The 12,501-nt window shown below is 52.0% G+C and overlaps 1 protein-coding gene across 1 annotated transcript; it reads right to left on the reverse strand.

The window, feature by feature from the left end:
- Positions 1 to 6,564: 6,564 nt before the first annotated feature.
- On the reverse strand, positions 6,565 to 12,445 carry LOC100456342 (putative testis-specific Y-encoded-like protein 3). Its single transcript, XM_003779327.5, has one exon. The coding sequence runs from the start codon at positions 10,351 to 10,353 to the stop codon at positions 9,271 to 9,273; it is 1,083 nt and encodes a 360-aa protein (XP_003779375.1). The 5' UTR covers positions 10,354 to 12,445; the 3' UTR covers positions 6,565 to 9,270.
- Positions 12,446 to 12,501: the final 56 nt, after the last annotated feature.

The raw sequence follows: 12,501 nt of genomic DNA on the forward strand, positions 1-12,501 counted from the left end.
TCAACTCATGGTGTTCCCTGGCTCCACTTTAATTCCCCCTCCCTGTGTTGCAGCCTGAAAACTCTCTCAAGGCTAGGGGCAATCACAGGGCTCACCTTTGTTTCCCATCTGTCTGGAATCTCTGTCCTTTATCGTTCAACGCCCAGAGCCTTGAAAACCACTATTTCATGTATTTTGTCTAGTTTTACTTTTGTTTCAGGTGGATGGATATATCTGATCCCTGTTACTCCACCTTGCCTAGAAACAGAATCTCTGCACTGCTTTTTTTTTTTTTTTTATTTGAGACAGAGTTTCACTCTTGTTGCCCAGGCTACAGTGCAATGGCATCATCTCAGCTCACTGCAACCTCCACCTTCTGGGTTCAAGCGATTCTCCTGCCTCAGCCTCACGAGTAGCTGAGATTACAGGCGCCTGCCATCATGCCCAGCTAATTTTTTTTGTATTTTTAGTAAAGACAGGGTTTCGCCAAGTTGGCCAGGCTGGTCTCAAACTCCTGACTTCAGGTGATCCTCCCACCTTGGCTTCCCAAAGTGCTGGGATTACAGGTGTGAGCCACTGCGCCCGGTCTGCACTGCCTTTTTTTTATCTGTAAGTTCACAGGGCCTCTGCGAAGCACTGTATGAGGGATTTTTTGTTTTGTTTTGTTTTGAGACAGGGTCTTGCTCTGTTGCCCAGGTCAGAGTGCATTGGCACAATCTCAGCTCACTTCAACCTCTACCTCCCAGGTTCAAGCAGTCTTCCCACCTCAGCCTCTGAATAGCTGGGACTACAGGTGCCCACGACTACACTCAGCTAATTTTTTTTTTTTTTTTTTTTTTTGAGACAGAGTCTTGCTCTGTTGCCCAGGCTGGAGTGCAGTGGCGTGATCTCGGCTCACTGCAAGCTCCGCCTCCCAGGTTCATGCCATTCTCCTGCCTCAGCCTCCTGAGTAGCTGGACTATAGGCGCCCACCACCATGCCCAGCTAATTTTTTTTTTTTTTTTTTTTGTATTTTCAGTAGACACGGGGTTTCACCATGTTAGCCAGGATGGTCTCGATCTCCTGACCTCATGATCCGCCGGCCTCGGCCTCCCAAAGTCCACACCCGGCCACACTCAGCTAATTTTTATATGTTTTTTGTAGAGACAGGGTTTCACAATGTTGCCCAGGCTGGTCTCAAACTCCTAGACTCAAGCGATGTGCCCGCCTTGGCCTCCCAAAGTGCTGGGATTATAGGTGTGAGCCACCACACCCAGCCAAGTTCTTTGAAGTAAAAGAGACACTCACACAATAGATGCTCAATCCCTCCTCACTCACCAAAGGAGAGTCTAAAGGACCTGCCTCCTAGGAATCTTAGTTTGGCAGTGACTTGGCTCAACTTAAGGAACTTTCTAGGTCCAGAACCCTTGCAATTGGACCTGTGCTAGCCTAGAAGTCAGCACCCTCTAACCCTGAGGGCCATCATGGGGTGAAAGTGCCAGCTGTGGGGTCTCACAGAAAAGCCAAAGTGTGACTGTGAGCACCTAGAGGCAGTGGTCTTAGCTTGCACTGGACATTATGAGCACTGGACATTATGAGCAGACACTGGACATTATGAGCAGACATCCATTCCCCGTCAATGCTTGTTCTACCACTACCCTACTCCCCCTTGCCAATAATTAATTCCAGACTGGGCATGTGACCCAGTTCTAGTCAGTAAGGTATAGGACCAGGAAAATCTACAGTGGCTTCCGGGAAAGGCTTCCTCCATCTTAAGAGGAGCCATGGTAAGACACAGTCTCCCTTCTCTGGAGTTGCCATACTCCAGTGTGGACACTTGGGGCTGCTGCCACCATCTTGGCACCAACCTGAGGATGGAACTAACAAGAAGGATGGCAGATCAGAGAAGGCCTGAGCCTGGACGCATCATTGAGGTGATGGATCAAATAGCCCCACTGCCTCGATTCCCCTCTGAATATTCATATAAGGAAAAAAGACTTAATTAGTGGTTCAGTTAGATGCCACCAAAAGCAAAAGCATTGTCACTGAGCCAGCCACCTGGAGGGCTGGAGGTGCATGTGGAGGGGAGCACCTTAAAGGTACTCTTACCTCCTGCTAAGGAGTTCTGACTTTCTCCTTTGGATGAGAAAAGGGCCAATAGCTGTGAAAAGACATGCCCAAGGCCATGGAGGGGGATGTGGCAAGAGCAGCCCCGCACAGGCCTATCAGCCTTCCAGCGGGTGCCTGATGCACTACAGCCCTGTGCCCCAAGATCCTGAGTCAGCTTTGATGGTGGGGCCTGTGGGTGGAGGCCTCAAAGTTCACCGACTCCAGTCAACATTTAGTTCTCCTGCTGAGCAAGAGCAAGCAAGCACTGGGGACTTCCTTGAATTTTTGTGCGGAAATGGTATCCTTGGAGGAAAATATCAAAGTCCCCTGAGCTGTAATCAAGGCAGCCGCAGATTACAAGTAATTGCCATAGTTTCGGGACAGATTTTTCTCGGATTTAAAAGAGCCTGTCCAAAGTTCCTTCCCAGGCCAACAGAACAGAACAGGGCAGGCACCTGAGACAGAGGGGAGCAGAACCCTGGGATCCAAGGCTTGTGTTTGCTCTCCACGCCAGAGCAGGAAGCCCCCTCTGTGCCCTGGCCTCCTTCCTCCACGCTTGGAGCATGTGTAGGCCACGTGGCCATCTCTCTGTAGTAGGGGTCGGGAATGGGCTCCGGGACATTTATTACCTCAATTCCAAGACTGCCTGGAAAAGGGCGGTACTGCCTTGGGCAGTAGAGAGTTCCTATCCCTAGAGATACAAACCCCGGAAGGGCCTTCAGCAGGCATCTGATGTCTTCATACGTGCTCTCGCCTCGCCCACCAGGAAGACCCTCCTGAACCTCAAAGATGTGACAAATGCATTCATTCATTTCACAAAGAACTACTTGTGCCAGGTGCTGCTCTAAGTAAGGGGGATTTAGCAGTGAATAAAACAAAGTGCCGCTGGGTGTGGCAGCTCACGCCTGTAATCCCAGCACTTTGGGAGGCCAAGATGGCAGATCACCTGAGGTCAGGAGTTCGAGCAGCCTGGCCAACATGGGGAAACCCCATCTCTACTAAAAATACGAAAATTAGCCAGGTATGGTGGTGCACGCCTGTAATCCCAGCTACACGGGAGGCCGAGGCACAAGAATCGCTTGAACCCATGAGGAGGGGGTTGCAGTGAGCTGAGATTATGCCACTGCACTCCAACCTGGGCGACAGATCTAGACTCTGTCTCAAAAAAAAACAAAAAACAAAAAACAATTCCTGAAGAGTGTGGAGAAAAAAACAGATAAATAAAATGAATATACAATGTGATATCAGGTGGTTGTTAGGTGCTATAACAGAAAGGGGACAGAGAGTGACAGGGTGAGTTTTAGATAGGGTGGTCGGGGAAGGCTTCCCTGGAAGAGGTGTAACTAATGTTTGAACTGATAAACCTTAATGAAGGCAGGAGCCAGCCATGCAAACATCTGGAGAAGCAGCGTCTAGGCAGAAGGAAGAGGAAGCAAGGTCTTCAGCCAGGTTTGAAGACTAGCAAGAGGCTGGTGTAGACCGGGCATGGTGGCTCACGCCTGAAATCCTAGCACTTTGGGAGGCCAAGGTGGGCAGATCGCCTGAGCCCAGGAGTTCAAGACCAACCTGGGCAACATGGTGAAACCCCATCTCTACAAAAAATACAAAAATTAGTTGGGCATGGTGGCATACACCTGTAGTTCCAGCTACTCAGGAGGCTGAGATGGGAGGATCACCTGAGCCCAGGGAGGTTGAGGCTGCAGTGAACCTTGATCGTGCCACTGTACTCCAGCTTGGGCAACAGAGTGAGACTCCATCTCAAAAAAAAAAAAAAAAAAGAGGCTGCTGGAGCTGGAAAGTGGTCTGGAGGCGGAGAAGCATAGGAGATGAAGTTGGATTGGTGACTGGAAGTCAAATCAGGAGGGTCTTGCAAGCCAGGCAGAGCATGTTGGCTTTTCCTCTGTATATTGCAGCCATTGGGTTTGGAGCAGAAGGGCATGGTCTGACTCAGGCTTAGACAGCCACACGCTGCCTGCTGCACCCATATAAAGCCCTGGCACATGGTAGGTGGTTAATAAACGTTGGTGATTATTATCAATGTTCTTCAGCTGCGCCATTGGATCCCGGAGCTCACTGAGGTCGGGGACCAGAATGGTCATCTCTTGCCTATTATAGTTGGTGCTAAGATGTGTGGATATATCAGTGACTCAGGGCATGAATGAGTGAGCAAGCTTGGAGTGGGTTCCAAGGAAGAGACTCACGCCCCCAGGGCAGGTGGGACATGCCGTTGGTGCCATGTAAAGGAAGCAAGTCACTGGCTATGCCACAGAGGGAACAGGTAAGCAGATAAGTGCCCATTTTAGAAAAGAACCATTGCCTCGGCCCTAGGGGAATGCAGGATGCAGCTGGGCCCAAGTATGGCTGCAGGAGCCAATGCAGCCTGCAAACCAGCAGGCAAGAGTCAGGCAAACCACATGGGGCACCACCTCCTAGAATCACCAGGATGCTTACAGGCTCACCCTGATCCCCCCGGGAGCATTAGAGGCAGTCATCTGGCACAAAACAGCACCCAGAGGGTGCAGCCTAGACAGGAACTGGTGCCCAGATTCTGGTTTTAAGCTGTACATGGGAGGTGGCAGACACTTGTGGGCTGGGGCAATCATGGAGAGCTTCCTAGAAGAGCTATACCCTAGATGGACAGATAAGGTTCAAACTGAAGACACTAGGGGTCTATAACTGCAGACACTCCTCCAGACGTGCCCTGTGAGATCACTCCACCTCTGAACCATGCCTGATACCCCTCCCCACTATCCACAGGATAATGCCTTGGCTTGGCACTCAAGAGTTCCTATCTTCAGAAAGTGACCTCTTCAGGTATTGCTCTTGAAAAAAATAATAAAAGATAAATAAAAGAAAAAAAGTGGCCTCAATCTACCCATTCAGTTTTGCCTCTCCCAAGCAGCCAAACCCATGGCACATGCTGTATGTTAACCACGCCGCACATTTTCCCATCCAGTGCCTTCGCTCACGTTGTTTGCTCTGCCAGGAATTCCCTCCTCTGGCTCCACTTTCTAAACTACTGCCTATTCCTTAACACCCAGCTCGTGACCCAACTTCAGAGAAGTCTCCGCCCTCTGGTCCCACATCATCACATACCTGGTGAACTATAAGCCACGTTGAACGCAGTTGGGTTTTGTCTCCTTGGATGACCATTGGGTACCAGTTACACCTCTTGCCCCGATGTAATTATTAGTCGTGACCCTTTCACTCGCAGATACGTTCCAGCTGGATGGCAAATTAAGCAGTCATCCTTCATCACCCACACCTTTCTCCACCCAACTCAAATCCTTTGGGCAGGAACCATGCCTTTGTCAGAGCCCGGCACAGTACTCTGTATGGTGGAATAAAGTCAGTCACTCATACCAGTAATCTTGAGACACTGGACACTAAACTATGGGGAAGCAAAGCAGCAGAAACATGTGTTCCTGTTCTCCTGCCACATGTGAAAGGAGGTGGAAGAAAGTAAGAAAAGATCATTTCAGAGAGGCCAGGCGCGGTGGCTCATGCCTGTAATACCAGCGCTTTGGGAGGCGGAGGCGGGTGGATCACTTGAGGTCAGGAGTCTGAGACCAGCCTGGCCAACATGGTGAAACCCTGTTTCTACTAAAAATACAAAAATTAGCTGGGTGTGGTGGCAGGCACCTGTAGTCCCAGCTACTAGGGAGGCTAAGGCAGGAGGATAGCTTGAACCCGGGAGGCGGAGGCTGCAGTGAGCCAAGATAGCACCACTGCACTCCAGCCTGGGTGACAGAGTGAGACCCTGTCTCAAAAAGGAAAAAAAAAAATCATTTCAGAGAGTTACAAGTGACATGGAAAAAATCATGAAAGGAGGGGTAGAGGCTAATTTTGGACAGGCTGGGCAGGGAAGGCCTGTGAAGCGGCGTCTGAGGTCTGAATAATTGAGGGAGCCATGAGACGAGAATATCTGCAGGAGGAAAGTCCTAGTTAGGAGAGGGAAAAAAGCAAGTGCTAAAATCCTGAGGCTGGAACATGCTTAGTGTGTTTAAAGAACAGGAGAGAGGCCAGTGTTGGGGGAGCAGAGAGAGCGAAGCAGAAGTGGATGGGAGATGCTGGGAGGGACCAGCAAATGCAGGGCTTTGTCACCTGCAATAAGGAATTTTATATATATATATATATAATTTTTTTTTTTTGAGATGGAGGCTTACTCTGTCACCCAGGCTGGAGCGCAATGGTGAATGGCGTGGTCTCAGCTTACTGCAACCTCCGCCTCCCGGGTTCAAGCGATTCTCCTGCCTCGGCCTCCTGAGTAGCTGGGACTACAGGCACCCGCCACCATACCCAGCACATTTTTGTATTTTTAGTAGGGACGGGGTTTCACTATGTTGGCCAGGCTGGTCTCGAAATCCTGACCTCGTGATCCACCCGCCTCAGCCTGCCAAAGTGCTGGGATTACAGGCGTGAGCCACCATGCCCGGCCTATAGATACATATTTTTAACCAGTGTAGGGTTTTGGATGGGGAAGTAACATGATCTAAGTTATTTTTTCCCCAGACAGGCAATTTTTTATTTGTTATCATGCATATAGAAAACAAAAGTGTCACAGATCCCCTTGTGACTGGACAAAGCCACCTCAGGAATATTTCTCTGCTTAAAAGAAGCGTTGTCAGTTACAGTGATGTCAATCACAACCTGGCACAAAATCATCAAGACCATCAGCGTCACAGATTTCTTTCTGGAGGTTATCCTTTTAGAACATGGTCACAGCTTCCAGTCTGAAGTCCAACAAAACCAGAACTCTGCTTCTAAATACAAGGTTATGGTAAAGGCCCCAACAACCTGATAACAATTGTGAATAGTCACATAAGTTTCCAAGTGGCATAAAAAATGTACACTGACAATCTTGCAAAAGTTCTCAACTAAAAGCAACAAGCAAGCCTTTACAGCATAATGCCCCAGCGGGCTGAAACACAGGAGGGGATGTATAGGGTCTTACTTAAAAGCAGCAGAAGAAAAGCTGACATTAACGTTCTACATACACAAGGTAGGACCAAGAGAGAAAACCTCTAAAGTTGCAGTGTTCTGTTATTCTTCTAATTTACAAAACATACTGGTGAATCAAAAATGTTAGCAAGGGCTGGGCGCGGTGGCTCACGCTTGTAATCCCAGCACTTTGGGAGGCCAAAGTGGGAGGATCCCTTGAGCCCAGGAGTTAAGACCATCCTGGGCAACATAGCGAGACCCCCATCTCTACAAAAATGTTTTAAAAAAAGCTGGGCATGGTGGCATACACCTGTAGTCCCAGCTACTTAGGAGGCTGAGATGGGAGAGTTACTTGAGCCCAGGAGTTCGAGGCTATGATGCATCACTGCACTCCAGCCTGGGCAACAGAGTGAGACCCTGTCTTGAAGAAAAAAAAAAATTGGATGGGCACAGTGGCTCACACCTGTAATTTTAGCACTTTGGGAGGCCAAGGTGGGCAGATCGCTTGAGCCCAAGAGTTCAAGACCAGCCTGGGCAACATAGTGAGACCCTGTCTCTATTTATTAACCAAAATCAAGGGCTCTCCTCCTTCCACCATCTCTCAGCCATCCTGCCTTTTCAGCTGGCTCTGGCTCCTTTTGTACTTCCCTGCCAAAAGCACCCTCCACATTATTTTGTGATAAGGCCTCCCCAGGTCCTAGGGAACAGAAGATAAGGCCTTCCATGGGAAGGGGCCTGGGTATGGTCACCATCACCCCTTCCCCTAAAATGAAATGGAGACAGACAGCTCTGCAAGCAGGGGGAGGAGGGGGTAGGCAGCTCAGCTCTTATACCTAGAGGGTTTGGACTTGGTGGAAGGGTAAGAAAGAGTTGGGGTTAGTCTAAAAGAACACAGCATAAAATGGAATATTAACTATCCCTGCCCTGGGGACTTCCTGGTCTCTCTGTTCAGCAGCCTTGGACTGTCCCCTTTGGAAGATTCTAGGCCTTGCTAAAGAGGGTAAGGTATGGGGGAAGAGAGAATGCTGGCAGTCTACAGGGCAAACCCTCCCTCTCTGGAGACGAAGAGAGGCAAACTCAACACAAAAGTCTTTCTTGTTGAGTTTAGGAAAAAATCTTTTTCTTCAGTTGTTATTTTTTGTTTCTAAGCCATTCATTTAAAGAAAAAAATGGTGTAAGATCTGGGTATGGATAGACAGGCCCCAGGACCAGGAAGACTCCCTCCCCAGCACCCACAGCCTGGCAGCCTAACAGGTAGAGGCAGGGGGGCTGGCAGTGCACCTGGATTCTGTGGGGTCCAGTAACTGGGGCTCAGGAGGGGATCCCATTCTTGCCCCTGCCTCACTCACATGCCCAGATAGGCCAGTTTGGCAGAGTTCCTGGGGATTAGGGGCTCTCCTGTGCATGGGCAGGTGGCCCACCTGGGTCCACAAGCAGCTATGGAGGTTCCTGTAGACCTGGGAGCGGGCAACAGGGCTGATGGTGGTCTGGGCAAAACCCATTGGAAAGGAGATGGCTAGGCATTGGTGGGGCACGGCACAGACCCTCATAAGCTAGCAGCAGGCTGTGATGTCAAATCACCGTGGAGCAGGAGGAGCAGTATGATCACAAAGAATGTGCTGTCCACTGCTTCATGCACTTGACCTCACCTATGCCCAGTAGCCAGCTGTGTGCTCATCCGCCGGATAACCAAGAGTCCACTTGGTGGTAGCCTGTGGTCTTGAGGCCATGGAATGTCCAAGTCTGGGTGGCACCCGGCACCAAATGAAGCCACTTCATCTTGGGTGATGAGACTCAGTTTGCCACAGCCAGGGTGTAGAGCTACTGTGAGCACGACCAGCACGCATGTGAAGGCCGGCAGGCTGGAGTCTTGAAGCATAGGCCTCAAAGAGGCACTGTCCTCCAAGTAGTGACTTGTGGGTACCCTTGTCAAAAATGGCTGGGATGGCCACCGTCACAAGTCCATGCCATAAAGATTATGGCAGTGCACATCCACAGCACTGGGTACTTAGTGTAGATGCAGCGGCATGTGACAGCCACGTGATGTTAACACAGAACAGCATGAGGCCATATGGAAACAGTAGAGACTGGCCACCAGGGCCACAATCTGAGAGCTGAGTCCACCGAACATGCAGAGCCGGAGTGCACAGAACAGACAGCAGACAGTAGACAGCAGAGCTCCCACCATGGGCCTGAGCCCAGATCCGCCACCCATAGGAGGCACGAGGAAGCTTATGTTGGCCCCACATCCCAAGGCAGCACTTAGCCAGACTGGAACCCGTAGGGCCTAGAAGGGGTCTCCGTGGGCCACCTTGCGAGGCCTCCCCTGGCTCTGCAGGGCCTATCCCCCAGCAGATAGTACTGCAGGGGGTTGGGCCACAGGTCATCTTTAATAATCTGGGCAACGCTGTCGGCCTCTGGGAGGCTGTGCTGTGAAAACCAGCTGAAGAAGCTTCGGACAGTGTCCCGGTTCCTGTGTACGAGGGCCGGGGGTTCCTGGCCCCGGTGCCATCGGATGCGAGTCGCAATAGACACCACTCGGCCTGAGGCTCTGCATTCATACTCCTTCACTATCACCTTGTTCTGGAAGTAGGGGTTGCTCCAAAAGCGGAACTTGAATTTGCAACCTGTCCTGGAGTGCCTGAGCTCCCTCACCTCCAAATTCATCAGGTAGGAGAGCATGTCTTCATCTCGAGGGCTGATCATGGCTGACAGCTGCGGGTGGTTCAGGAAGGCGGTGACCCAGAAGCCCGGAATATTCTGGATGATGAAGCTCCTACGGGCGAGGTGCAACCTGTGCATCCGCCCAAACCTGCGCTCGAGCCGGAGGTAGGCCCTGTCGGCCTGGGCGCTCACGGCCTCCGCCTCCCACTGGATGGCCTCCAGTGGGTCCACAATTAGGGCACCAAGGTTCAGGAGCCGCAGGCCCTCCTGGGCCTCCGCTCCCACCTCCTGCTTCTCCTCCCCCACCAGCTTCTCCCCCACCTGCTGCTTCTCCACCTCCTCCGCTGGCTCCTTCTTGAAGATGGCGCCCTCCTCCGTGGTCGCGTCCTCGGCCTTCTCGCTGTCTCCCGCCCGAGTCCCTAGCCCCTCTGCACCACAGGTTTCTGGGGCTTCGTCCCGGACCCGGCCGTTTTCCAGGCTCGTAGTAGTCGTCGCGGAGGCCGCTTCCCCGCGCCCAGGGGAAGGGAAGGCGGTCCCGGGGCCCGCTGCGGGGTGGAGGGACGCGCACCCCCCAGCTTCTCGGGCCCGGGCCGCGGGGGCCGTGCGCGCGTCCCCCTCCCGGACAGAGCCGAGCGGCGGGCGCGCCGCGGCTTCTGGGGTCCCCGCCCTCTTGTCCGCCATCGCCTGCGGGAGCCTCTGGCCTGGAGGGGCTTGGGGCGCGCGGGCGACTGCGGGCTGGGCGACAGGGGCGGCTGGTGGCGGGAGGACAGCGGGCGGAAGGCTCCGCCCCACGCGCCCCCCTCTCGGATGTGATTCGCCGGGGTCTCCCGCAGCCGGGACGAGCGGCTTGGAGGCCCGGAGGAGGGGTACGGGACTGCCCGATGGGGATGCGACCGCGGGCGCCAGACGAACTGTCCCCAGATTCGTTGGCGCTGGCGGTGGAGGTGGGGAGAAGTGTGTACCAAGCAAGGGTCAGCTCGGAGCAAACACCAGGGGACAGGCCCAGTCGCTGGTCCTGGACAATTAAAACTTTCCCATCACAACCACCACACCAGGCGATTGCTCAATGTTCCCCATCTGCGGTGGGCAGGCTGGAGTCGCCCGGCTTCCACACTCGAGTGGCGCTTTGGGGCAGTTGTAGGACACTCTCAGCCTTGCACTGGATAAATTACTCAGGCACATGCAGAGGGCTTAAGAGGTATCTCCTGCAAAGACTGACCAGACTCAAACTGGGAGCGGCAGATAATGGTAATCTGACACACAAAGGTGATCAACACATTCATGTAGGGAAAGCAGGTGCTTGAAATATTCATGTGGGGAAAATAAGCAAGGTCAGAGTGGAAGGATCTGGGGTGAGAGAAGGTCTTAAATGCTACAAACCAGGGAGCCAGTGGGCATCTGCCTGGTTTCTCCAACAGGAGTTGGTTCCTCCTGGGCTGGTTGGCAGAAGCGAGGTGGACCTTGCTTCACTTTGTCCTAGGCCCAAAGGCTACCCTTCCAAAGGTGGACTCTAGCCTGAAGTGCAGGGACTGTACCTGGCAGGCTAAGAGCTGGATTGGCCAGCCCTCTCAGTCCTTGATCCTGCAAATCTGTGTTCCCGTGGTCTCAGCTCCCGAACTGTGGCCTATGGAGGTCAGTACCTCTAATCCCCCCCACCTCTGCCTGGAAGTCCTTGCCACCTCTTCCAGAAAGCTTTCAGCCTTTTCCTGACCAATGGATACAACAGCTCCCTCATCTGAGCCCTCAGACCTATACTGTGGTATACATCCCCTAGGGAGCAAGGTGGATTTCCTCAGGGTCCTAGCTAGGGTTTTAACCTATTGGGGTGGACAGTGAACGTTTGTCAAGTGGAAGGCCAAAGATGAAGGGTCAGCTCACTTCCTTTGTACACAAAACACCTGCACTTGTTAATGGCCCCATAGGCTCTTGGCTGGACTCCAAGTGACTTGCACTGCTTGGCCATAGACACTGGCTCCAGACCACAGAAAAGCCAGTTCAGTCTGAGCCCCTGGTGGGAGGATCTCAGCACAAGGGTTGGCGCCCAGGATGGTGGTAACGACCTTCATTAGAGACCACCAAAGTCAGGTGAAGCTATGTAAGCCTCTCAGCAGTCTGCCTGAACCCGGTGGTTGGGCACAAGTATAGGTAAGATCAGGTCCTAGCTGTCACCAGCTGTGCACCTTGGGCAGTGACTAGGGTGAACATTTGTCCTTTCTTGGACAACCAGCATCAATTCCTCATCTTGAGTGCCCCAAATTTCCTTTGAGAAACCACTCCTCCTGTCTCAGCCTTGTTGTCACTGGCATTTGGTAACTGGTTTGGGGATGGCACAGAATCCCATCAAGGCCAATGAAACAGGATGCTTATTGGGGCTTCTGTGTCGAGTCCTCTCCTGAGAGCCCAGAAAGCGTTGCTTCCTTCTGGTCGGCAATGTGTGAGAATGGCAGGTCTGGAATCCAGGCAGCATTCTGCTCACTCCCACCCAAAGGGGAAATCTACTTTGTAGGGCCTGTGGATGAAGACACAACTGCACAAGACAGAGCAGAGAGAAATAGGAATGCTGAGGCCAACCATGTTGGAGCCACTAGATCAAGCCTAACCCAAAGACTGCTCTACATCTGGCATTTTCCAGTTACATGCAATTTCAGTGTTTAAAGCCAGTTTGATTTTGGCTGTCTGACCCTTGCATCCAAGATGATTAACTGATAGAATTATGCTACTTACCTCAAAGACATGCAAATAAGATATTTAACTTAAAAGTACAAAGCTTGTAGGTGCTGATGGGAGGGGTTTTTACTGTCTGCCCTACACTCACCATCATCCTGGATG

This window comes from Pongo abelii, chromosome 21, assembly GCF_028885655.2.
Source record: "Pongo abelii isolate AG06213 chromosome 21, NHGRI_mPonAbe1-v2.0_pri, whole genome shotgun sequence".
Classification (NCBI taxonomy): Eukaryota; Metazoa; Chordata; class Mammalia; order Primates; family Hominidae; genus Pongo; species Pongo abelii.

Coding starts and splice junctions, on each gene's coding strand:
- LOC100456342 (XM_003779327.5), bottom strand. CDS start 10,353: ATGGCGGACAAGAGGGCGGGGACCCCAGAAGCCGCGGCGCGCCCGCCG.